This window comes from Molothrus aeneus, chromosome 2 (genome assembly GCF_037042795.1).
Source record: "Molothrus aeneus isolate 106 chromosome 2, BPBGC_Maene_1.0, whole genome shotgun sequence".
Classification (NCBI taxonomy): Eukaryota; Metazoa; Chordata; class Aves; order Passeriformes; family Icteridae; genus Molothrus; species Molothrus aeneus.
This window is the reverse complement of record NC_089647.1, coordinates 84,506,751-84,532,348: the sequence shown is the minus strand read 5'-3', so window position 1 is coordinate 84,532,348 and position 25,598 is coordinate 84,506,751. Positions and strand designations below refer to the sequence as shown.

The 25,598-nt window shown below is 37.7% G+C and overlaps 1 protein-coding gene across 1 annotated transcript in view; it reads left to right on the top strand.

The window, feature by feature from the left end:
* The window catches only part of GABRG3 (gamma-aminobutyric acid type A receptor subunit gamma3), a 305,491-nt gene that overhangs the window by 240,595 nt on the left and 39,298 nt on the right, over positions 1-25,598 (top strand). Inside the window, exon 7 of the mRNA XM_066545196.1 lies at positions 8,585-8,722. Within this exon, the coding sequence (XP_066401293.1) occupies positions 8,585-8,722 (138 nt within the window). The remainder of the gene's footprint in view (positions 1-8,584; positions 8,723-25,598) is intronic.

Sequence of the window (25,598 nt, the reverse complement as noted above, 5' to 3'; positions counted from 1 at the left end):
TATTTTTAATCCAAAACACATATATTTGTGATAAAAGCTTTGATGGAATTTATTTTGTTTAACTTGCACAGCTATTTTGCCCCTAATTTTGAGGTGGCCTATATAATCAGTAAGAAAAAAAATATACTTGAAAGGCCTTTAGAGAATGGTATTCAGCTCCTGCTGGGGTATTTGAAATCAGCTGACCAGAATCTTTTGGTGGCACTGCAGTCCATCCCAGTCATAAGAAATTTAAGTACTTGCTTTAGAAGGTCATTGTCACTAAGCATCTTCAATAAAAGTGCACTTGATATAAATGGAAAAGGAAGATTGTATTCTGGCTATAGAGAATATGAGCAGATCAAAGAATTAAAGATTTGACAGATATTCCTTTAATAAACTGAGGTTCACGTTCTACTTCGACTGTTTTATAGCTCTGATTTCTAAAATGTCCCAAGCAAGACCTGATAGGTTTGGTTTTAAATTCTCTTGCTAGGAGCTTTGACTTTCTCTGGTTTATAAAAATATTTTTCATCTGCTTTATTGAAATAATGCTGCCTTCCTCTTCTACATAGGGCTGAATTAGGAGTCAACTGCTGTTCAGAAAATTGTGAGTGATTGACATCACCTATATCTGCCTGAGACGCTATTTCAGTATGCAGGCACTCAGACTTTGCACATCTTAGCAAAAATTCTGGGAAGCACCTCAAAATTTTCACATCCAGCACAAAATTCATGTTGAAATGGTCATGAGAAAATCTTGCCTACAGCTGGAGGTTCTTCACTGGTCAGTTATAAACTAAAAAGAAATTATTTTTTCTTTTCTCGCTTGAGCTCATGCAGTCAGCCAAGCACAATATTTTAGCTGCTAAAATATTCATTTTGAGCTGTTTGTTTTCCATTAGAGAACTCAATGTACATATTTAGTAGTACAGTGATGAGTCTGATCTCTCAGCAATAGTACGTAGTTCTTGAATTCTCAGCATCATTCGGATGTTGTTGTGGGCACGTGTGAAAGAAGGGAGGATGGGATGGGATGGGATGAGATGAGATGAGATGAGATGAGATGAGATGAGATGAGATGAGATGAGATGAGATGAGGCAAGACTACCATCTCTTTGAATCTCACCCTAAGTCCTATGGAGCACAGCAAGGGCTCAGGTGAAGCCTCCCATGTCTATGCAGAGCTAACCATGGTGTGTAAGATCTAGGGCAGGACAAAGCAGCAGCACAGGATTCCAGCAGAATCTCAAAGGCCACATCTTTCTGAAAACATCCTTTTACTGAGAATCACCATCTGTAGTTTTGCAGCCAATAAATATGTGAGACTTGGAATACATTATCAAAAGTTTTCTGGATTATGAATACAGTCTATTCTGCAGAATTATGAATACACATGAATAAAGTCTATTCTTTGTAAAGACACACATTTGTGAGGCAACACCAGTTCATTATCAAATAGCTATGTTAGCTATTAGAAATAAGTATAGGGAGCTAGAAACTGAAATTCTTTCTCTTACTTGCATATGTGTTTATAAGAAGATTTTCAAGTACATAGAGAATAGAACAAGTACATATTCCAGAATCATTCGGATCCAAAGACAACTTGAGCTAGGAAAACTGCTTTTTGGACTTTCATTCTTCCCTGCAAGTATTGGTATTGCAGAAAACTGAGGGCAAAATCTTCACATTGTTACATTCATTAAAGCTGAGGTGGTTTCCATTCCACAAAGAGCATGAGGAAGACTGCACATGACTAAGCCAACTTTGCCCTCAGTACTCTGATCTGTGCCAGAATTCCAGCCTTAGGATAGATACAATTTATATCCCAGCAAACTAGACATGAGATCAGCCCATTTACTGTTAGTGATGTCAGGCATGAGTATGAAATATGGCTAAATCAGAAGAATCTGAACATTTAGCAGGTGTTTTAGTTACCAGTGAATTCATTTGTGAAAGAAACTGCTGTCCAGAACAATGCAAGCAGTTGTTGCACATGAGGGTTCTGAAAATTGCTTTCCAAATGAAACTGTTAGCAAGCAGTAAAAATATGAATATAGATAAAAATGCATAGAAAAATATCAATGCAGGCTATAAGACAAGCCTGTTTTTTTCAGTTTTAGTTTTGGTGGATTTTTTTCAGAAAAGATGAAGCCATTTTCAAAACAATAGAAAGGTGGAATTATAGGGACAATATATGACAAAAACAACCATTTTCCAAAACCAAATCACTCATGGTACTACTTGTAAATAAGTCAAAATGGAAATTGTTTGGTGAGCATAAGGACAGAGGTATGATGATACAACAGGATTGCCTTAGTTTCTCATGGTAATTGCCTTAGTTTCTTAAGGATAGTCTACCTGACCTTTAGGATCTGATACTTGGAACTGGGAGTTTTTGCTGCTAGGGCTGTGTGTGACAAAATCTTAGCACCCCTATTTGAGATGCATCTGTTAGATTTTAGAAGATAGTGAGTACATGGAAAAGCCACATCTCAAAATGACATCAGGAGAAAACCTCTCTCTTTTCAGTCTAATTATGTTCATTTTTCTCAGCCTTCTTCCCTTCTTATTTTCACCTTTCTGTTCTCTTCTCTGTTTTCTCTGAACCGAAATTTTAATTTGTCTATAAGTAGCAAGAAAATTATTACTTCCGACAAAAGCTGGTTCACAGAAAGTCCTTGTTTTGGGAACTGTTTCTGTGACAGCAACACCTCTCTTTTCCTTCTTTCTATTTTAAAGGCCCAAAAGAAGAATTGATGCCACAAGTTCCTCCCAAAAGTTAAGCTACCATGTAATTTATCAGTAAATCACATCAGCATTCTACACTTCTATCAATAGAGAATTAGCCCCAGGTAAGGGATAGTTAAGCATTACTGTTAATGATAGTGACTGGATCCTCTAGTTCTTCATCAGAATTGTATCACAGTTATATTAAAGCAAATTTTTAGTTAGAAAACCTATCTTCAATGGGACATGCATCCTTTAACTTCAGGGCAGTATTAGATCCATTAATCTGCAGTCATGATGATGTTGGTTGATTTTTTTCATGAGCTAATGTACTGTTAATAAGGTGTCAATTACTGATGCAAGCAAACAGGGCAAAGAATAACATTTCTAATTGCTGTAGTTATCACCTAAGTGCAATTATCTACTACTGCTGAAATAAATCACTTCGGGATTAAAAGCTATCTTTACGACATACACATTTATCTTTAATTATTCTTATTACCATAGCTGCTTTTCAAGTTCCTTTCCTTTCCTTTCCTTTCCTTTCCTTTCCTTTCCTTTCCTTTCCTTTCCTTTCCTTTCCTTTCCTTTCCTTTCCTTTCCTTTCCTTTCCTTTCCTTTCCTTTCCTTTCCTTTCCTTTCCTTTCCTTTCCTTTCCTTTCCTTTCCTTTCCTTTCCTTTCCTTTCCTTTCCTTTCCCTTCCTTTCCTCTTCCTCTCCTTTCCTTCTCTCTCTCTCTCTCCTCTCCTCTCCTCTCCTCTCCTCTCCTCTCCTCTCCTCTCCTCTCCTCTCCTCTCCTCTCCTCTCCTCTCCTCTCCTCTCCTCTCCTCTCCTCTCCTCTCCTCTCCTCTCCTCTCTCTCCTCTCCTCTCCTCTCCTCTCCTCTCCTCTCCTCTCCTCTCCTCTCCTCTCCTCTCCTCTCCTCCCCTTCCCCTTCCCCTTCCCCTTCCCCTTCCCCTTCCCCTTCCCCTTCCCCTTCCCCTTCCCCTTCCCCTTCCCCGTCATTAGGAGACAGAGATAAGTCAATATGCATTAAGCTATGAGTATTGTTTTCCGTAGATGTAAAGTAAATTATTCAGTCTCCATTCACTTTCCCTACTTTTGCTTCCCTCTACCCTGAAGGGTTCCTCCTGGTGAAGCATGAGATGTCTATATACCCTATTTTTTTTTTTTTTTAATTTTAAAATAATTGAATAACAACTTTGCTTTTTCTGCCATCTAGTTGTGCTTAGTAAGTTCATACTATCATTAAATCTAAGGTAATAATACCAGTTTTAATAGGGGAACTTTCAGGATTCTCCTACTTTAAAAGCCTTCTGAGAACAAACACCATACAGATACAGGAACAGATCACTGAGAAACCTCTTCCTCCAAACACTGAGAAGTTTGTATTAAAATTCAGTTTCCTTGCCAACAAAGCAGTTCTAAAGACTGCTAACAAGAAAAAATAAAGCCCAGGCAGACTTTGTGGAAGCATATGATTTGTAATTCACAAGATGGTACCAGAGAAATGTGCATTTGTGGAGTTCATTGTCCTCCTCTGACCCAGACTGCATTGACAGAGGTCTCCCAATTAGCCTGAAGCAGAGTTAACAAGGTAGCATTCAAGAAGGCAAAGTGTTTCTGGCTGTATGGTGTAAAGGGCTGCTTATTCCTTGCCTCTAATTGGAATTGAGCATCCTCCCTCTCCTGACCACTTCACCAGCATCTACAACCCTCCTTCCATGCCCATGATGTAAACTCCAGCCACTCATTGATGGAAGCAGCTAATCTTTGAGATGATATTTCCTACTGACTTTGAGTCTGTATCTAACACCCATGGAAAAGCAAAACCTTCCCAGAATCCAGCTACATCTTTCAAAAACATACTCTTGTCACAAGCATCAGCTCCTGACAGATACTTAACAGAACCAATATTTCTTTCATGCTTCCCCCACATTTTCAGCTTTGCTGCTGCTTTCATTGAGCATACTCTGAGCACACAAATGTTTGCAAGGCTAAGAAGGAGCCTAGTTCTTTTATTCCTTCTGCTATAAACTGGGTCTACCTGTGTTACATGTGAATGAACAGTGTGGGGAACCAGCAGTGAAATAAATGTATTCCAGAGTGGGTAAAGTATGTCTGAAGAGATGAAAGACCTCTTTTTTATTTTTTTTTTCTATGCCTCTCTATCATTTCATGTCTTGGATACTTTTCTGTGGAAAACTTTTTCCCTTTTCGAGTGGTCTTTGTCCTTTTTGACATGATGTCTTTTCGGCCGTCTTTCCAGCTCTACTCACTTCCCAAAATAACTACATTGTCACACAAAAGGAAGTGAAACAAAGATATCAGGCCCTGATCTAAGATGTCCAGATTAATAACAACTTTTTGGAAATCAAGGTTAGAGGCAGTATGCACAAATAGGCATCAATGGTCATATTGCAAAATTTGGAGATTTTTCCATCAGTGTTAATGCCTGTAGCAGACATGCTTCAGGGCCATTTGATAAGAATTCTCATGGCCAGCTTATGGCTGCTTATGCCTCTTATCCAGCCTGGTGCTGTTTTTGGCCTTGACCATTCTTTCAGCACTTTGGTGGAGCCTTCTGCACAAATCAGTCTCCCTGGAAAGTGAAGCAGTATGAACATCAAGTTTAAATATTTTTAACCTTCCACTTCTAAATTATATGGTGGTGATGTGAGGAGATCTGGTAACACAAGTCCAAGTATCTCAATAATAAAGGGCAAATACAGGAAAATGCAGAGACTCTCAGAGGTTGTCATGACAATTTACCTTTCTTTTATAATAGTTTCACCTTCAAACTGGCAAAAAGTGGAAAAGCAAAGTCATTATGTATGTTTGGTGAAAGTAAACACAAGGCATTGCACATATACTTTCTCTTGAGCTCTTAAAGAATCAAATTTGGTTCTGACCTGATTTTGCAAAAACATGTAGCACCATGTTACAAAGAGACAGATGATCAGGGTGGTCTCTAAAAGTTGCTGATATGGCATATAAAAGTTGTAGCACTGCCTACAAAACAACCTCTGGGACAGAAAGTAGGAGAATTTAATCAAGTAAAATGATGGGAGGGAAAACAAAGTTGTTGACACAGACTTTGGCTGAGAAGATCCTGAGCTGCAGGTTGCCAGAGCTCAATGGCTGTAACACAGGACACACTTGGTTGTCTTTCTCCAATGCCATCACCTTTGCCATCTTACTGGCACCTGCTGGAAAGCCTCCAGGACCTCCTGGAGGCTTGCACTACTGCAGTGTGAATATTTTTACATAACCTAAAGCAACTTGGAAGGGTAAATACACTTGACAGAAGTTTTTTCAGAGTGAATGACTTGAAGCCACAAGGCTTAAAATTTAAGATAATTTACTGTCGTTTGTCATGCTGGGAAAACAAAAGGAAGCTGAACAATAAAGATTGCATCTTCTTGTGGAAGTACTGAAGCCTCCAGTTCTGATATTTGTGAAAATGAAGTATTTAAGGGGCTAGAAACAATTAGGCTGTGTACAAGAAATATTGAATATCACCAAAAGAAGAACTGTCATGAACAGTCTAATCTGTAAGTTAAATGAATTCTAGGAGTGATATACTGTCCATAGAGATGTGTCACTCCTTCATAAAATTATTATTCATTTAAATAATTGAAAAGTGAAGTCAGTCACCTGGCACCAGAGCAGAACATAATAGCAGTTATTTAAGAGGTTGAAACAACTCCCATTGAATCTCTAGTACTTCTCTCTTCTGATGTAAGCAACCAAATCATTGTAAGAGCAGATCTCAGCAACTGTGGATTAAGGAACTATTGAAGTGTCACAATGGTCTCCTGAGGTCAGTTGCTTATGATTTAATGATGATGAATAATACTGAAAAGAGACTTTGAAACTGAATTTGACCTTTCTTAGTCAAAAATACAGGAAAAATCTTGAAGGATGAGAGTCCATGAACTTTTTCCTGACTGCATGTTGCTCTTGTCAGGATAAACAGCTATGCCTTGGTTAATATGATAGCAAGCTTTCAGGCATACTGACAGAGTAATGGATTTTTTTTTTTTTTTTTTTTTTTTTTTTTTTTTTTGTGGGATGGTCATGGGATGAAAAGAAAGGAAAAAATCAAGAAGAAACTGAATTCAAGACTGACTGGCACAACTTTTTCAGCAAAATTTGGGGAAAAGATGTAAAAATGTCATTTTGGATCACTTAAAAATAATGTATTAAAAGTATTTTTTTTACTTGCAAGATACTTGAAACATTTTTACTTACAATGGTTATAGTGACATTTATCTGAGAAAAGGCACTCCATCTTATGTTCCCTATTCAGTTTAACACCGCCGCTCCCCATCCTGGTGCAACTTGAGGCCATTTCCTCATCTTATTGTTTGTTACTTGGAAGAGGAAGAAATGTGATCAGAGGGTTCAGTCAAACAGGAGCCAGACTCGGGAAGATTTCAGATCATTCAGGGCTATGGCTTGGAGGCTCTGCAAAGCTTGACATCTTTCACTGTATTGCTGCATGCTCTGACATAATCTTCCAGCCAAAAAAAATTAACCTTTAGGTCAATCTCTCAGACTTGCACAGCAGAATTGGCGGCAGAATCTACTTGGCAGCAAGAGTTCTCACAGAGAACAGTGTTTGTTACTCAGTTGGGTCCTTCACTGGTTATTTCTTTATTTACATTGATGGGAAATATACAAATGTGACATTTTAAATTAACACATAGTGATTTTTTTGGTCATTTTTTTAGAACTAAGGGATTTGTGGGTACTTTTCTTGCTGTGTTAGTGGGAGGGATAAATGAGGCTGTGCACACCTTACAGCAGTACCCTGGCAGGGTGGAACCTAAAACAAGATTAAAAAGACACTCACAGGAGGAAGACATCAAGGAAATAGCGCCATGACCAGAGAGGTTGTTTTGCAATGCAAATATAAAAATGTATCAGTTTTCAGTGGGGAAAAATAAATTACTGATGTGACAATTATATTAACCATCTATTGTTGTTGTTAGGCTTTTAATTTGCCTTGTAATCTACAGCTATTAGATTAATGAGATGAATAAAAATTGATTGTATTATGCATTAGAAAACAATCTAATTTTAACTAGCATGGGTGGGCTGTTGTTTTTAGATGGTTTATTGCTATGGTATGGACTTGTTGAAGATTTGTTGGACATCGATTGCAAAATTACATTCTCTAACAAAGAGGAAATTAAAAATTGGCATAAGAATTAATATGACCACTGAGTGCTAAACTGATAAAGACTTTCAGAAGCTATTTGAGCAGTAGAGATCAGGTGATGCCTCATTAATTACTGCAGACTTCAGAAGAGATACGGTAGCATAATCACTTTAAAATTCCCATGCTAATTAAAATTTTGCTTTCTTTTGCACTGTTATCTTTCTTTTAGAAGTACAGTAGCACACCCCTCACTAGAACTATTGCAGCTTTTAAAACAATGTGTCCTTTTGAATTGTTCATATTTTCCACTGAGAGACTCCCCATTTTTTGCATTCTGTTGTTCTTCTGAGCTTATGCAAAGCAGCATACTTCAGTGTCTGGACCTCCAATTGGTCAACTGCACCTCTGAACAGATCTGTTTGTGATAGAACCAATCATATTTTTTCTATTGTTAAAAAGCAATGATTGTGAAAAATCACAAGTTTGCCAGTATTATGACTCTATTTTTTGTGTACATTATGTCTCTATTTTTGTGTGCCATACAACTCTGGCTGAATGATGCCAGTGTTAACTCACTGACAAAGCAACAGATCAGAAATTTAGGTGTTCCCAAACAGCACTGAAACAGTGAACAGATAATATTTTGCAGAACATTTTTTTATGAAATGCAAAATATTCATATGCATATGTGTATATATATTAATTTCTAGATGGCTATCCTAAAGAGGAAATGATTTACAGATGGAGGAAAAATTCAGTGGAAGCTGCTGACCAGAAATCTTGGAGGCTCTATCAGTTTGACTTTATGGGTCTCAGAAATACTTCAGAAATTGTGAAAACTTCTGCAGGTAAGAATGATACAAATGGTAGTGCTTTTTTTGGAATTCAAATTATTTAAAAACATTTATCCCTGTTTTGCTTTCATTCAAGTGCAAATTGATTTTAATATGTTCCAATGTTCATTTTAGAAGCTGTAAAGTTCAGGCCTCAAAAATATTGACTTTTTCTTGATTTTTTTATAATCTCTACTCTTCTAGTGACTTCACAAACTGAGGAATAAATGTTTGCTTGATATAGCTATGTGTTGTAGACTTGAAGTTACTTTATGAATCTCATTCCTCATTTATTAGGCCACTCCTGTGTTGAATCTGTCTTCACCAATAATTAAAGAGAAAGATTTTGAGCACAATGGTAGGTTAGTGAAATTAGACACTTTCTGTTCTTCATCGTTCAGAAAATGGTTTAATATTTTTCTTAATGTTTTAAAGACATTCTCTTTCTCAGTTGATAAATGCCTTTCCTTCTGACCTTACCAATTGATTGCAATTAAAATCTAATGATGCCTCTTCTATTTCTTCAGAAATTTTGCTGTTTCTTAAAATAGCACAATAATATAGAGGAAAAAAACGATTTTAAAATGGAATATATCATTTGAACTGGATAAATTGTGGTCACACCATGTAGGAAGTTTATATAAAGTATAAACTTTATACATGACTGCAGTAAGCTCCATGATTGCCATGATTTGGTAAGTTTCTCACAGCTGCTGAGGGAATCTGCTAGAAGCAACCTTCTGCTTAACAGGTGGTGAATTTTTGAAAAAATCTAATTTTTTTTTTACAAAAGGTAATCAAAAATAAGCTATTATTTTCAAAACATTAATAATAAAAAAATTATAAATCTGTGGAACTAGTGCTGTTTAGTCCTGGCCCACTCACTAACATCAGCAATGAATTCTTAGAACTGTATAGGAATTTTTGTAATGAAAAGTCACTAAATTTTTAGTGAATATGTTGAGCTGGTGGTTTAGCAGAAAAAAATGTTGCAAAGAGCACACATGTGGAAGTTCCCTTTTGCTATGGATACAAAGTCTTTTAATTTGCAAGTTACTCAGGAATGCAAATTTTGCATAAATTGACTCAGGTACTAAATCATTAAAGTATCTCTGTATGTGGTTTAACCCCAGCTGGCAGCTTAACCATGCAGCTGCTCACTCACTTTCCCTGGTGGGAAGGGGGAGAGAATTGGAAGAATAAAAGCCAGAAAACTCACGGGTTAAGATAAAGATAGTTTAATAGGGAAAGAAAAAGCTGTGCACCCAGGCAAAGCAAAACAAGAAATTAATTCACTGCTTCCCATGGGCAGGCAGGTGTTCAACCTTCTCCAAGAAACAGGGATGTTGGAACTAGATGATCTTCAAGGTCCTTTCCAATCCAAGCTATTCTATGTTTCCATGGAAAAGAATTACACAGTTAATATTAACACCAGTGCCTTGATAAACAAATCTATTTAACTCTGCCAAGACAAAACCATATTTATAGAGGTCTTAAATAAGTGGATGGATAATGTGGAGCAAATAGAAACCTATTTCCTGTGTTCATTTTAGCATGTGCCCGGTTCTTATTAAGATGAGTGAGTTGGCACAATATTTTTGTGTAATTGCTCTTGCTGTTTCTACTCACCCATGTTTGTGAGTGCAAAATCCAACAGCAGTGTTGAACTAGAGTTACTGGAACCATGGGATATTTCTGTTCTCCTAGAGGCACCACAGTGACAGAAAGTTGTTGACAAACTAAAGCTTATTCAAATACTGAAACACCCCCCCCCCAAAAAAAAAAACCCCAAAAAACAAAAGCCCTGTCAGGAGATTGTGGAAGCTAACTTGCAAGAAACAATGTAAAATGTATGTGTCAGATTGTCATCTGAAGTTACTAGGTTAGAAAAATAAATTGTGCATTTCACCAGATATCTAAGACAGGTGTCAACAAACATATGAGAGACGTGAAGAATAAACCCCTGAATTTGCACATGGACCTGAGTTTTCATAAAACAGACTATATTTTGTTACTCTATAGTTTAAGGTAATTTCAAAGGCCAGATTTACTGAATGTCAACAATATTTACTGTCAATAGCAAACAAGGGCCAGGACTTAAGAAAAAGCAAATATGTTGGAAAACTTGGAGTATTCCCCATGTTGTAGTGTAAGGAATCCCAAAATAGAGGGAAGGGGGCAGGACACAGTGCAATATGTCTCTGACAAAATTTGAAGCAATTCTGTAAATTCCTGTTGTGTCTAAATAGATGTGAACAAATGGGATGAAGGGGCATCTGTACTCTGGGATGTGCCTGTTTACTGAAGTAAAGCCCTAGCCAAGAAGTTTGAGAATTAGGAAATCCACAAAGCTGCTGTTTCCTACTGTTTGGAAAATCTGTGATAAAGGGAGGTGGCAGCTGCTTCTTACAGGTGTTACATCTCCTTTACAGCCATGCCACGGGGGGCTGCAGGTGGTCAGAAATAAATGCCAAGTTCTGACATGGAAGATCTGTGACATTTTTGCACTCAAGCTACCTGGAGAGGGAGACTGCCCTGAGGCTGCCCCTGGGACACTATGGATGTGGGACACTCTGAATTTATACTGCTCCTCAGAGAGAGCAGTTCCTGCCCTGTGCTCTGGTCAGCCTGGGGCCCCTCTGGGCCCTGTGGCAGCCCATGATGGCCCCAGCAGGCACCACCCCTCTGCAGGCTCAGGACAGAAAGGAAGAGCAGCATTGGTCAGAGCACTGCACAGGAGACCATTCTGACTAATAAGGTGACGTTAGGAGAAGGGAAGCAGGCTGGATACCACCAGCAGCTTTCTGAAAAAAAGATACCAAACATCATCTCTTCCTCCCATGGGAAGTTATGGAAACTACTATTCCAGAGGGAATTTAAAAGCAGATTAGGCATAACATGAGAAGATCTTCTTCAGAGAACAGTCCTGCACCAACAAGAGATGGATTCAAAACCCTAACTTCTTTTTGCTTACACCTTCCTGCTTGTTTTTGACACTGTTGCTTCTCACTAAATTACATCTATATAATGTGAGAGCTGCTGCAGTGCCACCTTCCTATGTCCAGTTTGGGGATCTCTTTTTAGCTCCTCTTCAGCCATGTTCTGGGTGTAATGAAGAGGGATTACACTGACCACACAGCAACTTGCTGCTGTTCTGCATTTGCATTAAGTCCTTTCTTGGTAGTCATTTTCATGACAGAATTATTAGATTTAGGACATGGAAGTGTTCTGCTTTTTGATTTTTTTCAGTCTTTCCAAACCTTTTTCAGACATTTAAATAACCTTTATGTTAATCTGTGACAATTTCAGAGGTACATGATTAAGAAGCCAGCTGTCACAGAGTGCACTTCAGAAATCTAAGTAATATGAAAAATGTCATATTTTGCCCTGAACCAGCAGTGGCTTAAATTATTGACACTGTGTTGTACTTTGCTCTTTTTTTACAATAATCTGGAAGTCAAAAAAAGTATTCATTGCCACCTGGAAGAAGTGTACATCTTTCTCCTGAGGGTATTTTTTTTTTTAATTTCATGCTAAGATATAACCCCAAAAAATAAATTAAATACCTATTGCAAATGATGATTGTATGCAATAATCAGTAGAAGTCACTGTGCTGGTGGTATGGTCATGAACCTTTATCTGGAACCCTAAGAAGGCTCTCACTGCCAGGTGATATCAAATTAATTCACAAATACTGAAAAATTCCCCTGTTGCCATCTGGCAAGGTACTCAAATACTGTAACGAGAGCACTTCTCTTGCTACGATGTCAAATAAGGCTGACAAAGATAATTAAAGTCGAGGGAGTACTAAAGCCACCTGTGAAAAGAAAGGACAAACTGCATGGATAGAAAAAATGTGCAGATTTTAAAATTGCAAGTCAGCCAATGGAAAGGTGACCAGGACAACAGGAGAGAGAAGAATGTCCTCTTTAAAAGCACTCTGTGTGTGTTTGGAGTAAACTTCAGGTTTCTGAGTTCTAGATATTCCAAATACACTTGAGGGCGGTGATGGGCTGGGACATAGGAGGGGAATAAAAACAAAGACCAAGAAAAATCCACAACAAAATTATGGAGGATTCCATAATTAAAGCTCATGGAGTGAGTTGTAGTGTTGCTTGCACTTTTCTGCACTTTTATGTCTTCCTCAGAGTCTATTCTTTTAAAACCACTTATTTTTTTCACACTGTTAGATAAACACAAAGACCCTCTAGCTCTTGAATCTTATTTTAATTTACTTAAAAACTACTTTGCACCATACAAGTATTGTTTGTGTTCTTTCTCAGATGCTTTTAGTTTGAGAGATTTTTTGCAGTTCAGAAAGTCTTTGCATAAATAAGTTCAAGATAATTCATCAGAAATAGAAAATACCAATAAAAGTACCCATTAAAAAAATAGCTGATTATTTCAAATTATATCTATAAAACCAGACAGAAAGCTCCATTTCATAGATTCTGAATTATCCCAAGCATTAATACTCAAACTCAATAAATAGCCATAACAACTGCCAAGGAAGGAACACCTTTGTTCACATACCATGGATGGGTGATGATTAGTGGAGTCTGCCTGTCATACAACTTCTAAATCATGCTTTATGTTTTGAAATTGCTGTTTCATAAAGTACTTCAGCTTAAATGATGCTCTCAGCCCTGTATCACAGGGCTGCAAATCAAGGTTGATATCTGTTGTCACAGATTTAGATAAAGCTCTTTTGGGCCATACTAGAAGCAGCACAGATTAAAGTACATATTGTCTTGCAAAGAACTCAGTAAATGACAAGTACAAAGCTACTACAGAACAAAATAAAGCAAACTTTTCTTTCAAGAAAATGCAAATATCTACATACATATATACATGTATGCACACATATATACATATATGGCTACTTGCAGAGGAGGGAAGGGACACACATGTTTTTATAGGAATGCTAAATTTCCCTAGGAGAGCCCCCATCAAGTCAAATGTGTTCTTGCAGCACAAAGCACCAGCTGTATCCTGGGCTCCATCAAAGACCAGCATGTTGAATGAGGTGATTCTGCCCTTCTATTCCACTCTTGTGAGACCCCGCATGGAATATTGGGTTCAGCACTGGGGCCCTCAGCATAATAAGGACATGGACCTGTTGAAATGAGTCCAGAGGAGGGTCATGAAGACGATCAGAGGGCTGGAGCTTCACTTCTGTAAAGATAGACTGAGAGGGTTCAGCCTGGAGAAGAGAAGGCTCCAGGGAGACCTTCTAGCAGCCATGCATTGCCTAAAGGGAGAGGTGGAGAGGGACTTTTTCCAAAGGCCTGACGTGCTGTCACTTCGAGGCCTTTGTAACAACAACAACAAGGGGAGATGGCTTCAAACTGAAAGACAGTAAGTTTAGATTAGATATTAGGAAGGAATTCTTTACTGGACAGACACTGGAACAGGTTTTCCAGAGAAGCTTTGTGTATCCCACCCCTGGAAGTGTTCAAGGTTCAGACTGAATGGGGCTTTGAGCAGTCTGGTCTAGTGGAAGGTGTCAATGCCCATGGTACAAGGCATAACACTAGAGGATCTTTAAGGTCCCTTGCACCACAAACTATTCTTTTATTCTGATTCTATGACATTAGTTGATGCTCCTTGGCTTTGTCAAAAGTCATCACACTCCCAGAGGTTTATCCTGAGGAAATGGTGCTCATGACTTTCTCTTCTAATAGGTGTGCAAAGAACAGCTGACTTGAGAAAACATGTCAAAATGGTCACCTTTGCTTGCTCTTTACTGTCACATGCTCCCAGATCACTTAGCAGTAGGCACAGAGAGCCCACAAAGAGTACCCACACAAGGTTTTGTGGCCAGATTGACCAGTGCCAGTCCAGGCTGCACCCGTAGGTCCATGTTGAGAGGGCAGGACCACCCATCCCAACCGTCACACCCAAAAGGAAAGGCCAGTGCCAGCAGCAGGCAGCTGAACCCCTTAGATGGAGGAAGAGGTTGCAAGAGGGGTGGCAAACAAAGGTGGTCAGAGGCTTATCAAAGCAACTGAAGCTTGTTGGTGCCCTTATGGTCTTGACAATGAGTGGAAAAAATGCACAAAATGCCACAGTGACTGAATGCAATTGCATCCATACATACTTCTTTTTAATGATCTGATTCAGTGACATTCTCATGTGCCAGCTAACTCATCTGAAGATATATATTTAATGAATATCTATAAAACCTATGGGTTTTAAGTTCATCAACATTTTTAATGTGCCAATGAGTCCTGATGACACAGCAGAGTGCTCTTGTCATCTCTCTTCTCCCCCGGACAAATGTGAATTTGAGCATTTTTTTTCCCTCAAATGCTAAATTCATTGGGATCAAGAAGACACTACTGTATTTCAAGACTGTCTTTAACCAGATGGCATCCTGAAGCAGACAGGTGGAGACCCAGAAAAATACTATGCAGCATTTTAAAATAGTGTCTTTTTTCACTTAGGTGGCATTGCAGGACCTTTTCCTCTTTCACCATGTCCTGGTCACCTCTTTCACATTGTCCTAGTTCCAGACAGGACAGGGTTAATTTTTTGCAGTGGCCAGGAGGGTCACGGCCAGGATGTGGATGTTATACTGTACCACTTTCATTGGGAGTGGAGGGAAAGGGTCTCCAAAAACACTGTAAAATCCAGAATATTCATACAGTTTAAGAGTACTTTGTGTGTAGCACCAAATAAACACCTGGATTTGAACTGACTCTCTCATTCTTTGGTTGCTTTCAGAGGAACAAAATAATACTGTAAACCTTTTGCCTCAGCAGAAATCCTGGAATGAGGGAATATTGCAGGACTTACTTTCTGACAGTAAATACCAACAGAAAATTAGCCTGGTTATAAGAAGATTTAGCAATAATCTTTTGTTGACAGAGTTTTTTTCTCTGATACAGTATTTGGAATAAACCAAATCCCTTTTTAGTGGAGAAATCAACAGTATTGACTTCTAAAAGATATTCATTCACATGTCAAGCAGCAATTGATCAGCGTGAATATTTTGAAAATTTTGAAGCTTTTCTAAGAGAAGTTTCCAGTTTTATTTTTAGCAGTAATTCATATAAAAGTCTGATAACTTTGCCATTATCTACTCAGATTAGAAATGTAATAAATAAATAAATATACCATTGTGACAGTGTTCACAGGGGTTCTTGGATGAGGCAAGAGACGAGAATGTTGACTCCATGTTCAGAAGGCTTGATTTATTATTTTATGATATATATATTACATTATAACTATACTAAAAAGAAATAGAAGGAAAGGTTTCGTCTCTCAGAAGGCTAGCTAAGAATGGAATGGAACGAATAACAAAGATCTGTGGCTCGGACAGAGAGTCTAAGCTATCTGGTCTGTGGTTGGCCATTAATTGTAAACATTCAAGATGGCCCAATCAAAAATCCACCTGATGCATTCCACAGCAGCAGATAACCATTGTTTACATCTTGTTGCTGAAACTTCTCAGCAGAAAAAATCCTAATGAAAGGATTTTAATGAAAAGATATCTGTGACATACCATTACTTACAATACTTCTAGTCTATTAAAGCATTTTCCTATGTTGTTTGGAAGTTTGATAGACATTCATGGGAATAAAAGCATTTATTTGCCCTGAAAATCCAGTATTTGCCCATCTTGTTACAAAACTCTCTCATAAAACTCATAGTAAGACATCTTCTGAAGAGAGTGATTTATAACTGCAGCAATAGCCTGCTGAAGTTAATGGAACTCTTCCCTGGTGGTGGCCTGGGATCAGATCCTGAAATGCAGAAGCCTGAAACTGTATATTTAATGTGAGTAATTCTTTAGTCACCAGAAACTAGAGAAAGCTCAGCTTAATAATATGAGTGGGATAAGTATAACATGCTCTAAAATTACCTTCCCTCTTCACAAATAGTGCAGAAGATAAGAATAAGAGGAGCAGAGAGAATATTACTCCTCTCCATACTTTTAAATTCAGTAGAACTGCATATATAACTGATTTCATTCTTATGCTTTGCCTTGCAGAGACAAATGCAATGTCCTTTGTATAGGTCCTTACTGCAGCAAATGATGAGAGATAAGAAGTAATAAGAAGTAATTTTACTTAGTAGTAAAGACAAAAGTAGAACAAAAAATAGACAGTAGAAGACTTGGGAGCAAGTCTTCACCTGCATTTTTTCTGAAGGGAAAATTTCAGTAGGAAGCAATTTTTCCCTAAAAAGACATCCATTTGTCCTTGTTAAAGTACCTCAATTTGTCCTTTTTAAAAGACTTCCATACCGTATGGAAAAAACCACACAGTCTTTTTTCTATTATGTTTTCCTTCAGCTGATGTTTTTATCTGATAGTTCCATATTTTGAAGTGTTTTGTATGTGTCTGACTTTAAGGTTCCTTAATTAGTGTTCTCATTCACTCATTGAATGACAATGCTATATTTATTTGTTGCTCCTCTCTGTACATAGAGTCCTGATATCCTGCTCCCTTCTGCTACATAAATTTCCATTCTTGGATAGCTCACCAGGACAGGTAGACAAAAAGGTTGACTCTGTTCTCCAGTAACAATAAGCCAGACCTTGGGAGTTTAGCCTGAGCTCCCCTCTGGGCTTGAAAGATGATTGGATATTTAATAAGAGTATGAAGCACTAAGTAAACTCACCAGAGAATTTAGCGCAAAGGCTTGCCAAGTCACTCACTTGAGACATTGGGACTTTGGTCTCACTGTCCTGGTGCTTTTACCAGAGATCACCAGGTAAAAAAACAAAAAACTGGACTTGCTTCCATGTTTTGCTAGGAAAAAGATTTTGGTTCCTTATTTCTAAAGAACAGAGTTGTGAATTCTACATAGCAACAGAGGCCTTCCTGATAGCAGTCACTTCTCATTTGCATTTTTCCTGTCCAGCCTAGATGACAATGAGGTAAGCTGATAGCTTTTAGGAATTCATTCTGAGATTTCCAGCTCCCTCACTTGCTGCTCTCTGCAGTCATGGCAAGGTTTGATCTGCAAGGACAATTGTATGGCCAGACATTGCCAAATAAAAAGCCACACTGCCATTTTTAAGATACCCAGACCTTTATAAGTAAAACCCTTGATCTGCTGCACTATGTTTATAAAGGCAGCAATGGGCTGTCATGGTGGATAAAGCAGTAGGGAGAAAGGGAAGTATTTCCAGGGAAAAGACACCACGACTGCAGTCAGAATGGCTTTACAAGTGTCTCTAATACACAAAATACAAAACAGAATTGGATCCATAGGTTGACTTCTAATTAGGTGCACAATGTAGACAGAATATTTTGACTCAAATTTTGAAACATATCTTGACCTGCACTGCAGATTGATGATACAGTTTCTGTTATTAATATCCCTGTGATGGGGGTGGAAATATTACATAAGAACTGTGAACCTGTTTGCATTTATTCAGCAGAGAACAGCCTTCTATACTTGCTGTTCCAGCACCTCTGGCTTTGATTCTGACTTCTCTGTCATTACACTGCTGTATTGGTGATTTATGGTTGGCTAAATCAAAAGCTTTATATTAATGCAAACTGTGAAGGTTTGGCCTTTGGCCAGGGTTGCACAGTCACTAAAATGTTATCTAAAAGTCTTTCAGAAGCAGAAATTGTACTTAATTTAAAACTCACAGTATTGCAGAGGATATTTTATATTTTATTCACTTCTGAATCTACAGTCTTAATGAAAATTTTAAGACACAGAGAGTATAGAAGAGCTATTCACATGCTGCAGAAAGGTGCTAAGTGTCTTTTTAGATTTTAATTTCCCATAAACTAACAAAAATTGCAACACAGCCTAAGTACTTGCTAGCAAGATCTCTCTAAATTTAGCCTTCACTCCACATCAGGGTCATGTTTCCAGATTTCTTTCAAGGGGTTGTGGAAGCTCCTTCCTCTAGTACCCTTTTCTGCAGCTAATATTCACAACATTCAGGTCTTGTTCATAATAACAGCTCCATTTCAGTCAACACCTTCTGCTTCAAAGTTACACTGGCAAGAGCCAAAATATCTTCTATGATTAGTTGCCTGATGCTGGATTTACCCACTGTCTACTGAAGCCAATATTCATCTTACCTTTATCTGTCAAGAAGTCTGGCACATATGAACTATTCTGTCAGATAGCTAAGGAAATGGCACAGTACAAAATATGCCTTCAGAAAGTTTCCAAACCCTCCAGCAAATACAGCTAAAGTGGTGATGTGAGACAACCTGAGAGCATTCCAGAAATGTGAGTAAGCCTGCCATGACAGGGCTGCCACAGCATGCCATAGAAACCCAGAGGTGAATCCTTGGCACTTGCATAGGGTTATTTGGCAGTGTCAAAACTCTCACCTGGCAGCAGTCACGATGCATTGCAGTGTTTACAAAATGATTTTGGCAGAAGACACCAAAGTTTGCTTATTACATCAGAAAAAATTAATCATAGTCGGCTTGAGACAAAACTGAAGGTGTGGACCAGAGGTCCATTGCAGGGAAATGATAAATCCAAGGGTACAGGAAGAGGCATTAGGACAAGGATCTCAAAATACTCAAATGATTGGTACTAAGATCTGCTTGTGTGTACTAAGATCTCCATGTCCTTGTGCTTCTGGAAAGATATATGCTCTTGAATACACTGCCTTCTTGAATGAGCCTTGTAAGTGAATCTGTTAAGTGTTTTAGACATTGTTCTTTAAAACAGGGGGATGAACTATAATAGTAGGAAATATCCTTATAGAAGATAATTCTGCATGATAATGGGGTATTTCCTTGCCAAGCTTCTTTCAAAACCTTTTGGTCTTTCTCAGAAATTACAATCTTGTCTTTATCTTTAGTGGAGAGGAAAATTAAATTTTTTTCACTCTGACATGACCCCTAAAGACTGATGTTTAAAAGCTTACATTTAGCTATTCTGAACATCTGTACGTTGCTCCCCAGTTTCAAGACATTTAGAACACATTATTTTTCTTCACCAGAAACAATCTACAGCTACTCCTCTTCTAGTTGTTTTAAGTATCTGCAGCTGCAGTAGGTTCACTTTAGGTTGTGCAAATCTTTCAAGTCTGTCTTGGACCTGGGGACACCCTGCTCCAGCTTCCCCTCCCCACCCCCAAACAGGGCATGGTGTTTTATCAAAGGAGGACAGATTCTTTTTAGATAAGTATAATGTACAGATTTTCATCTGAGAAGTACAGAACCACCACCCACATTCTAATTCAAGTCAGTATCACAGTTAATTGCAAACCTCTTATAGGTAGGAGCACTTAAAGTGAAAAAAAAAAGTCTGAAGCTCTTTCTGCTTCTGCCAAATTATTCCTTCAGTAATATTGATTCAAAACAGAAATTGTCTTAGAGTAATGAAGTACAAGTAGCATAGAATTGCAAAACAGTTGGAAGAGAAAAAAGAATGTGCACCTAATTCTTTGTTCACTGCATGCAGATTGCTATGAAACACAAAGATTTCAAGGATTAAAGAATTAAAATTCTCATTCCTACTGTAGCTGGATGCTTGACAAAATAATGCAAATCTTTAAGCAAAGATGAAACAAAGCATGCAGATCATTTTTTTAGCATGTGTCTTGATTTACTTTGACTTGAATTTTTCTCTGTCTTGTTAATTTTTTGATAAGGATACATTCCAGAAAAAAAAACCAAACTATAAATATATGTCTATTAATATAAAACTATTAAAATGTCTGGTTTAGTAATACCAATTTACACACTCCCATTCCAAACTCTCTATTTCATCCTTATTTTTCTGTTCCTTCACTGAGAGGGAACATGTCTGTTTGCTTTGAATAGATTTCCACAGTGCCTGCAAGGATCCTCTCAGCAAACACTGAATTTCAGGACACCACTGGCTAACATTCATGGAATTAATTAATGTTTCCTATAATTCAAGCTGTCTCCAGAAAGTGCCTGCTCATGGGACAGGCATCATCAAAAACTTTTAAGGAACAAACTTGGATTTTCTTTACTGCTTGAAGTTGCCAGAAACATTGAGGCAGGGAAACTGTTATCATGAGGTGAGATCGTTCCCTTTGCAATGAAGTGCATCCTTGAAGAGTACTGGCAATACTGAGCTGATGAAAGATCCCTCCATCACCCTCAGGCAGCACTAGTGAGGGGGCAGAGCTGAGCTTTAGTATCCTCTAACATCAAATAAAGCAGCTGGAAAGTGTTTTGGTCTTGACATTCTACACTGTCACTTACAGGTGTTGAAATTTTAGGTTTAGCCATGTCATCTAAGATAACAAAAGCTCTTTTAACTCAGCTGCAGCCTCAGAATTCATTTCAGGCCAAAGCCCATTGCAAATGGTGCTTAATCCCATTCTCTAACATCATGTGTTTCAAAATCAGATCCATGGTGAGGTGTGCTTGGAACAGTATTGCAGAATGCTAATAAATACTCTATCATCTAGGAAGGGATGATCCTTAAAACATAATACAAAGTTTTCCCATTGTCACAATCTTAAAATAAAACTGCACTTTAATTGGATTCAATTTCTTTTTTTATTTTCAAAATTTGACATTTTTATGGCAAATAAATCTTCTTAGGACAGGGGAACTCCAGAGAAGTCCAAGAATTATAGCAAACAATACATTTTTTTATTGCTTCTGGTTTTTGTAATGTCCAGCTGCCTCTGATATTGAAGTGCCATTGTGCCCTTTTCTTACCCTATACTTAAAATCATTTATAAAATATGAGAACTGCTGACATCAAATCTCAGTTGTTTGAAGGAAAAAAATTAGTCTTGTAGCTTTATCTGAAACTGAACTAGTGATAGCATCCTGAAACAGTTTCAATCCTACTAATATCATATTAGGCATTGCTTTATAAAGTAACTTGTGAACTTTTTTTTGCAGTTCCTAAATTTGTACATAATGCCATTTTTCTCCACTTTTTCCCAAAGTTTTTTAACAAATTTACAAGAAAAAAGTCTGACTTCAAGTGTTGCATATTATGGAAGTAATAGTTTCTTAAAGAACACTGTAACAAAACTTTGAACCCTTAAGGATGAATTGCTGAAAATAAATAGAATTTTGAAGGCCACAGCCCACAATTTTCTTGAGATAATCTCTCTTTGACTGCAAGATTCTTGCATAGCCCTGTAATAGGTATTTGGAAGTGTTTTCTTAGCAGTCATACTGATTCAGAAAAAAAAATATACAGAAAATTTATTTATTGTCTGCTTGTTGTAAGCTCCAAGCTGATCCCATAGAGTGGATGTGAGATGCTATTTTGATTTTCAGCTTTTCTTTAGAAAGCTTCTGTGAAAAGCAGTGAAAATGAAGTAACTTTAGCATTATGTATTTCAAAAAGCACCTTAATCTTATATTATCTTATTTGAATTTCTGTAAGTAAAGAAGGACATAAGTAATTTCGGAGTTGAATTGAGTAAGAAAATGAAAATAATATTGTTGAAGGTTTTTTCATTGAATTAATGCTTTTGATTCATAAATCTTTCAGTACATTAAAATCTGTGTTTGTCATTTTTGTTACTTTGGTTTTGCTTTGTTCTGAAATACATTTTTTATTCTCCTGTTTAGGAAAGCTGACAGCCAGTAAAGGCACAGACAGTGCCATTGTTTGATGCATCACAAAAGATTGACAAACTATTTACTGAGAGTATTCAACAAATACCAAACAAATAACAGCAAATTCATTTGACAACACTCAAGGACATTCTTAGCATGTTTTATTATTCAAACAGAGGATTAAGTGTTCTTTAGACCATCACATTTCTTAATTACAATTTAAAACTTTTAATCATGGGATGGGATTTAACAAAAATATAGTTTATGCCTCCTGGTGTTGGATCAAAACCACCTAGGACACTGTGAATAGAAGCAATCACTTATAATCTCTCTATGCTGGTTTAGATGTCAAAAGTCAAAAATATCTGCTTTGACCAGTTTCATGCCAGTTTGACTCAAACGTGTCAAATCCAGCTTGCCTTTCCCACACCTTACTGTCAGGCCTCTTTGCTTGTTTCTATTTTTCCTTCCCACTTCTCTGTCCTAAAGACCATTTTCTCTTAGCACTACTGTCCTTCTTCCCATGCCAGTTTGCTTTTACTATCCTTTGAACACATGCTTGAATAAGACCTTCCTTGACCTTTTGCCATGGCTCTCCTGCCTTGTTTTTGGCCATTGTGCTTTCTGTTTAGCACAGACATTGCCATTCTTTCCCTACCCAGAGGCATGACACCATCACCTCATAAGGGTCATGCTGCCTTAGAGCCATGCACATTCTCCTTACTCAAATCTCTCCTGCCACCCTTCAAAAGTGACCAGGACACAAGCTGTGGGTTTGACAGAGCTCTGGAGTATTCAATATCCCTCAATGGCAACACATCATTATGGCTGTATTTCAGCTTTTCTACACAGTCACATATTGAAGCAGATTGAAGCAGCTGGAGCAATGCAGAACCAGGGCTCTGAGAAAGGTCTCAAAATAAATATCATTAGTAAACTATTACTGAATGATTGCCAAGGTATATGAGGATGCAAAGATAGGTCTGTAATGCAACAGAAATAAATCAATAAAGATCTAAGATTTCTGTTTATAAAAATCTAATTCTACTATTCTAAGGAGGAAAATGGAATCACAGATATTTAGCAGATATTTGTGATAACAAGGACAATGGGAGAGATTGGTTAATTTCCCAGAAATCAAGTCAAACATTAATCTTTGTTCAATCAAAAATTAACTTAGTTCAGCATTTCAGGAATAAGAGGTTCAACAGACTGCCCTCCCCTCTATGTCCATCATCCACATGAAAATGCCAACCAAGAACCAAGGAATAACAGGTGTCACTTTTTTAATCATATAGGTGACTGTTGTCTCTCCAGACATAGTCTTCTTCCACTCTGCAGTCAGCAGAGTTATGGTAGTCCAGCTTCAAACTCAGAAACACAGATCTCTTTGCATACATGGTAATAGATTCCTCTTGTCTATCTGCTACAACAAATAAAGGTTTAAGATCAGCATGGATCTTCACAAATGTTATATTTTCCTGCCTGAATTTCCTCTTGTTCTGGTGGCCCTTATATTGCAGCATGGCATTTCACTTCCTTTCTGTCTAGACCGATTCCCACCTCCACAGAGTTCCCTGCCCTGTGCAGCATCCATGGTGCATTGGATCATCATGCTTTCTTGGGTCATACATGGGCCACCATGAAGCTCAAAACACTTTTATCAACACTTCAGCTGCAAGCATGAATGATGGTGCTAATAGTTTCATGACATGTTTATGCAGTGCAGGAAATAAAGGGTGTCACTCTGGCCGTGGCAGCTTCACCTGTAGTGACTGCAGTCTGTCAGAATGTTTCTGTTTTGAAGTCACAGTCTCAAGGCTGTCTCTCTTCTGCTTTTCTCCCTCTACCTTGGGTTGATTCTACAGTGCAGAAAGCTGTTAGTATAGTGATTTATCAAACCACAGCACATAGAATATCTTGGGCACATTTTAGATTCACAGATTTTTCTATGTTAAGAAAAACAGTTGAGTGGCTTTTGCACTAGAGGAAATGCAAAATTACAGGATTGTATTAACTCTAAAGAATCTATGGGCATGGACAAAGAAATTCAATAAGTCTGATTCCCTCTACCTTAGGGAGAATTTCTGCTGTAAAAGGAAAAGGGAGACAAAAGCAGAACAAAGTGAATTTTGCACAGGGTGATTCAGTGTTCAACAAAGTGAGAAGCAAAGGTGAAATGACTTGCCCATAAATACAAGTATTCAACAAAGCTGGAAACTGGCTCTAGCTTTAGTGATCGTTTTTTGTACCATACTTTTCCTGAAAGCAATCAGAAGACATCCTAGTGGGCAGTTAAGGTTCAGGGTGTTATTATGCATCATGAAAGGCTTTCTCTTTGACTTATTTACCTTACTGGTCCCTATGCCTCTTCTGTTGAGGGACTGTGATCACGGGTTTACTGCCAAATCAGAACTGACTCAAAATACTCGTAGTTTGACAATAGATAAAAGTTGCAGTATTTCAACTTGATTTGCTTTCCTCGGGGTCCTTTATTTTTCCCGTTGCCTACCCTGTTCCCCACCACTGCATATTATGAAACCTCCAGTTGAACAACACAGGGTATTTAAATCACATTCTATCAAAAGAAAAAAAAAGAAAACCAAACAAAACCTGAACCTTTTACGGCTTTCTGTTCTCCTCTTTATTTTTTGCTGGCTGTTTTTTTATTGGTTTTGTCTTTTTTTTCTTCTGACACTACTAACTTTTCATGCTGTCAAATCAGCTTGGCAAACTACTCAGGAGGTAGATTGTCTTCTGTGTTCACAACACTCGTAGGGACCTCCCTGGAACGTTATCTATGGGTTAGGTGTATCTTATAGTGGACCACCAGTATCAAGAAACCAAAAAGAAACAGATTAGAAGTTTGGACTTCCCTTGAATTTAGTGTGGTAACTTCCATCAGTTTAAGTGTGATGTAAAAATAACAGCCACGCAGTAGGTAATATTTAAAATTACTTTACCAAAGTTTATATTATTTAATTAAATGGCAAGAGACGATTCTAATTATATAGGATTTAAGAGTACGGATTTCCTACAACAGGTGTGTTTGTGCAAATTTTTTACTGCAGAAAGGGAACATGAAATTATCTGCACAACTGGAGACTGAAGGAAAAAAAGGGAGAGGAAAGGTTTAGTTGTTCAGCTGCAATATAAAAACTTTGAGATTTGTATTTAGTTCTAAATAAATATGCCTAAAGAGGGGGAGAAAAGCCAGAAAAACCTCTTTATCATAGTGTCTGTGTAATTAAGCATGAACTGTTTTTCTTTATGATAAAACACAGATTTCTCCCTCTGCAATTCCATGTAAATGCAGCCTCAATCATTAGAATTACAGGATCTCTGATGACTTCCAGCATTAGTAATAAAAAGCAGCAACTTTATTAATCAAA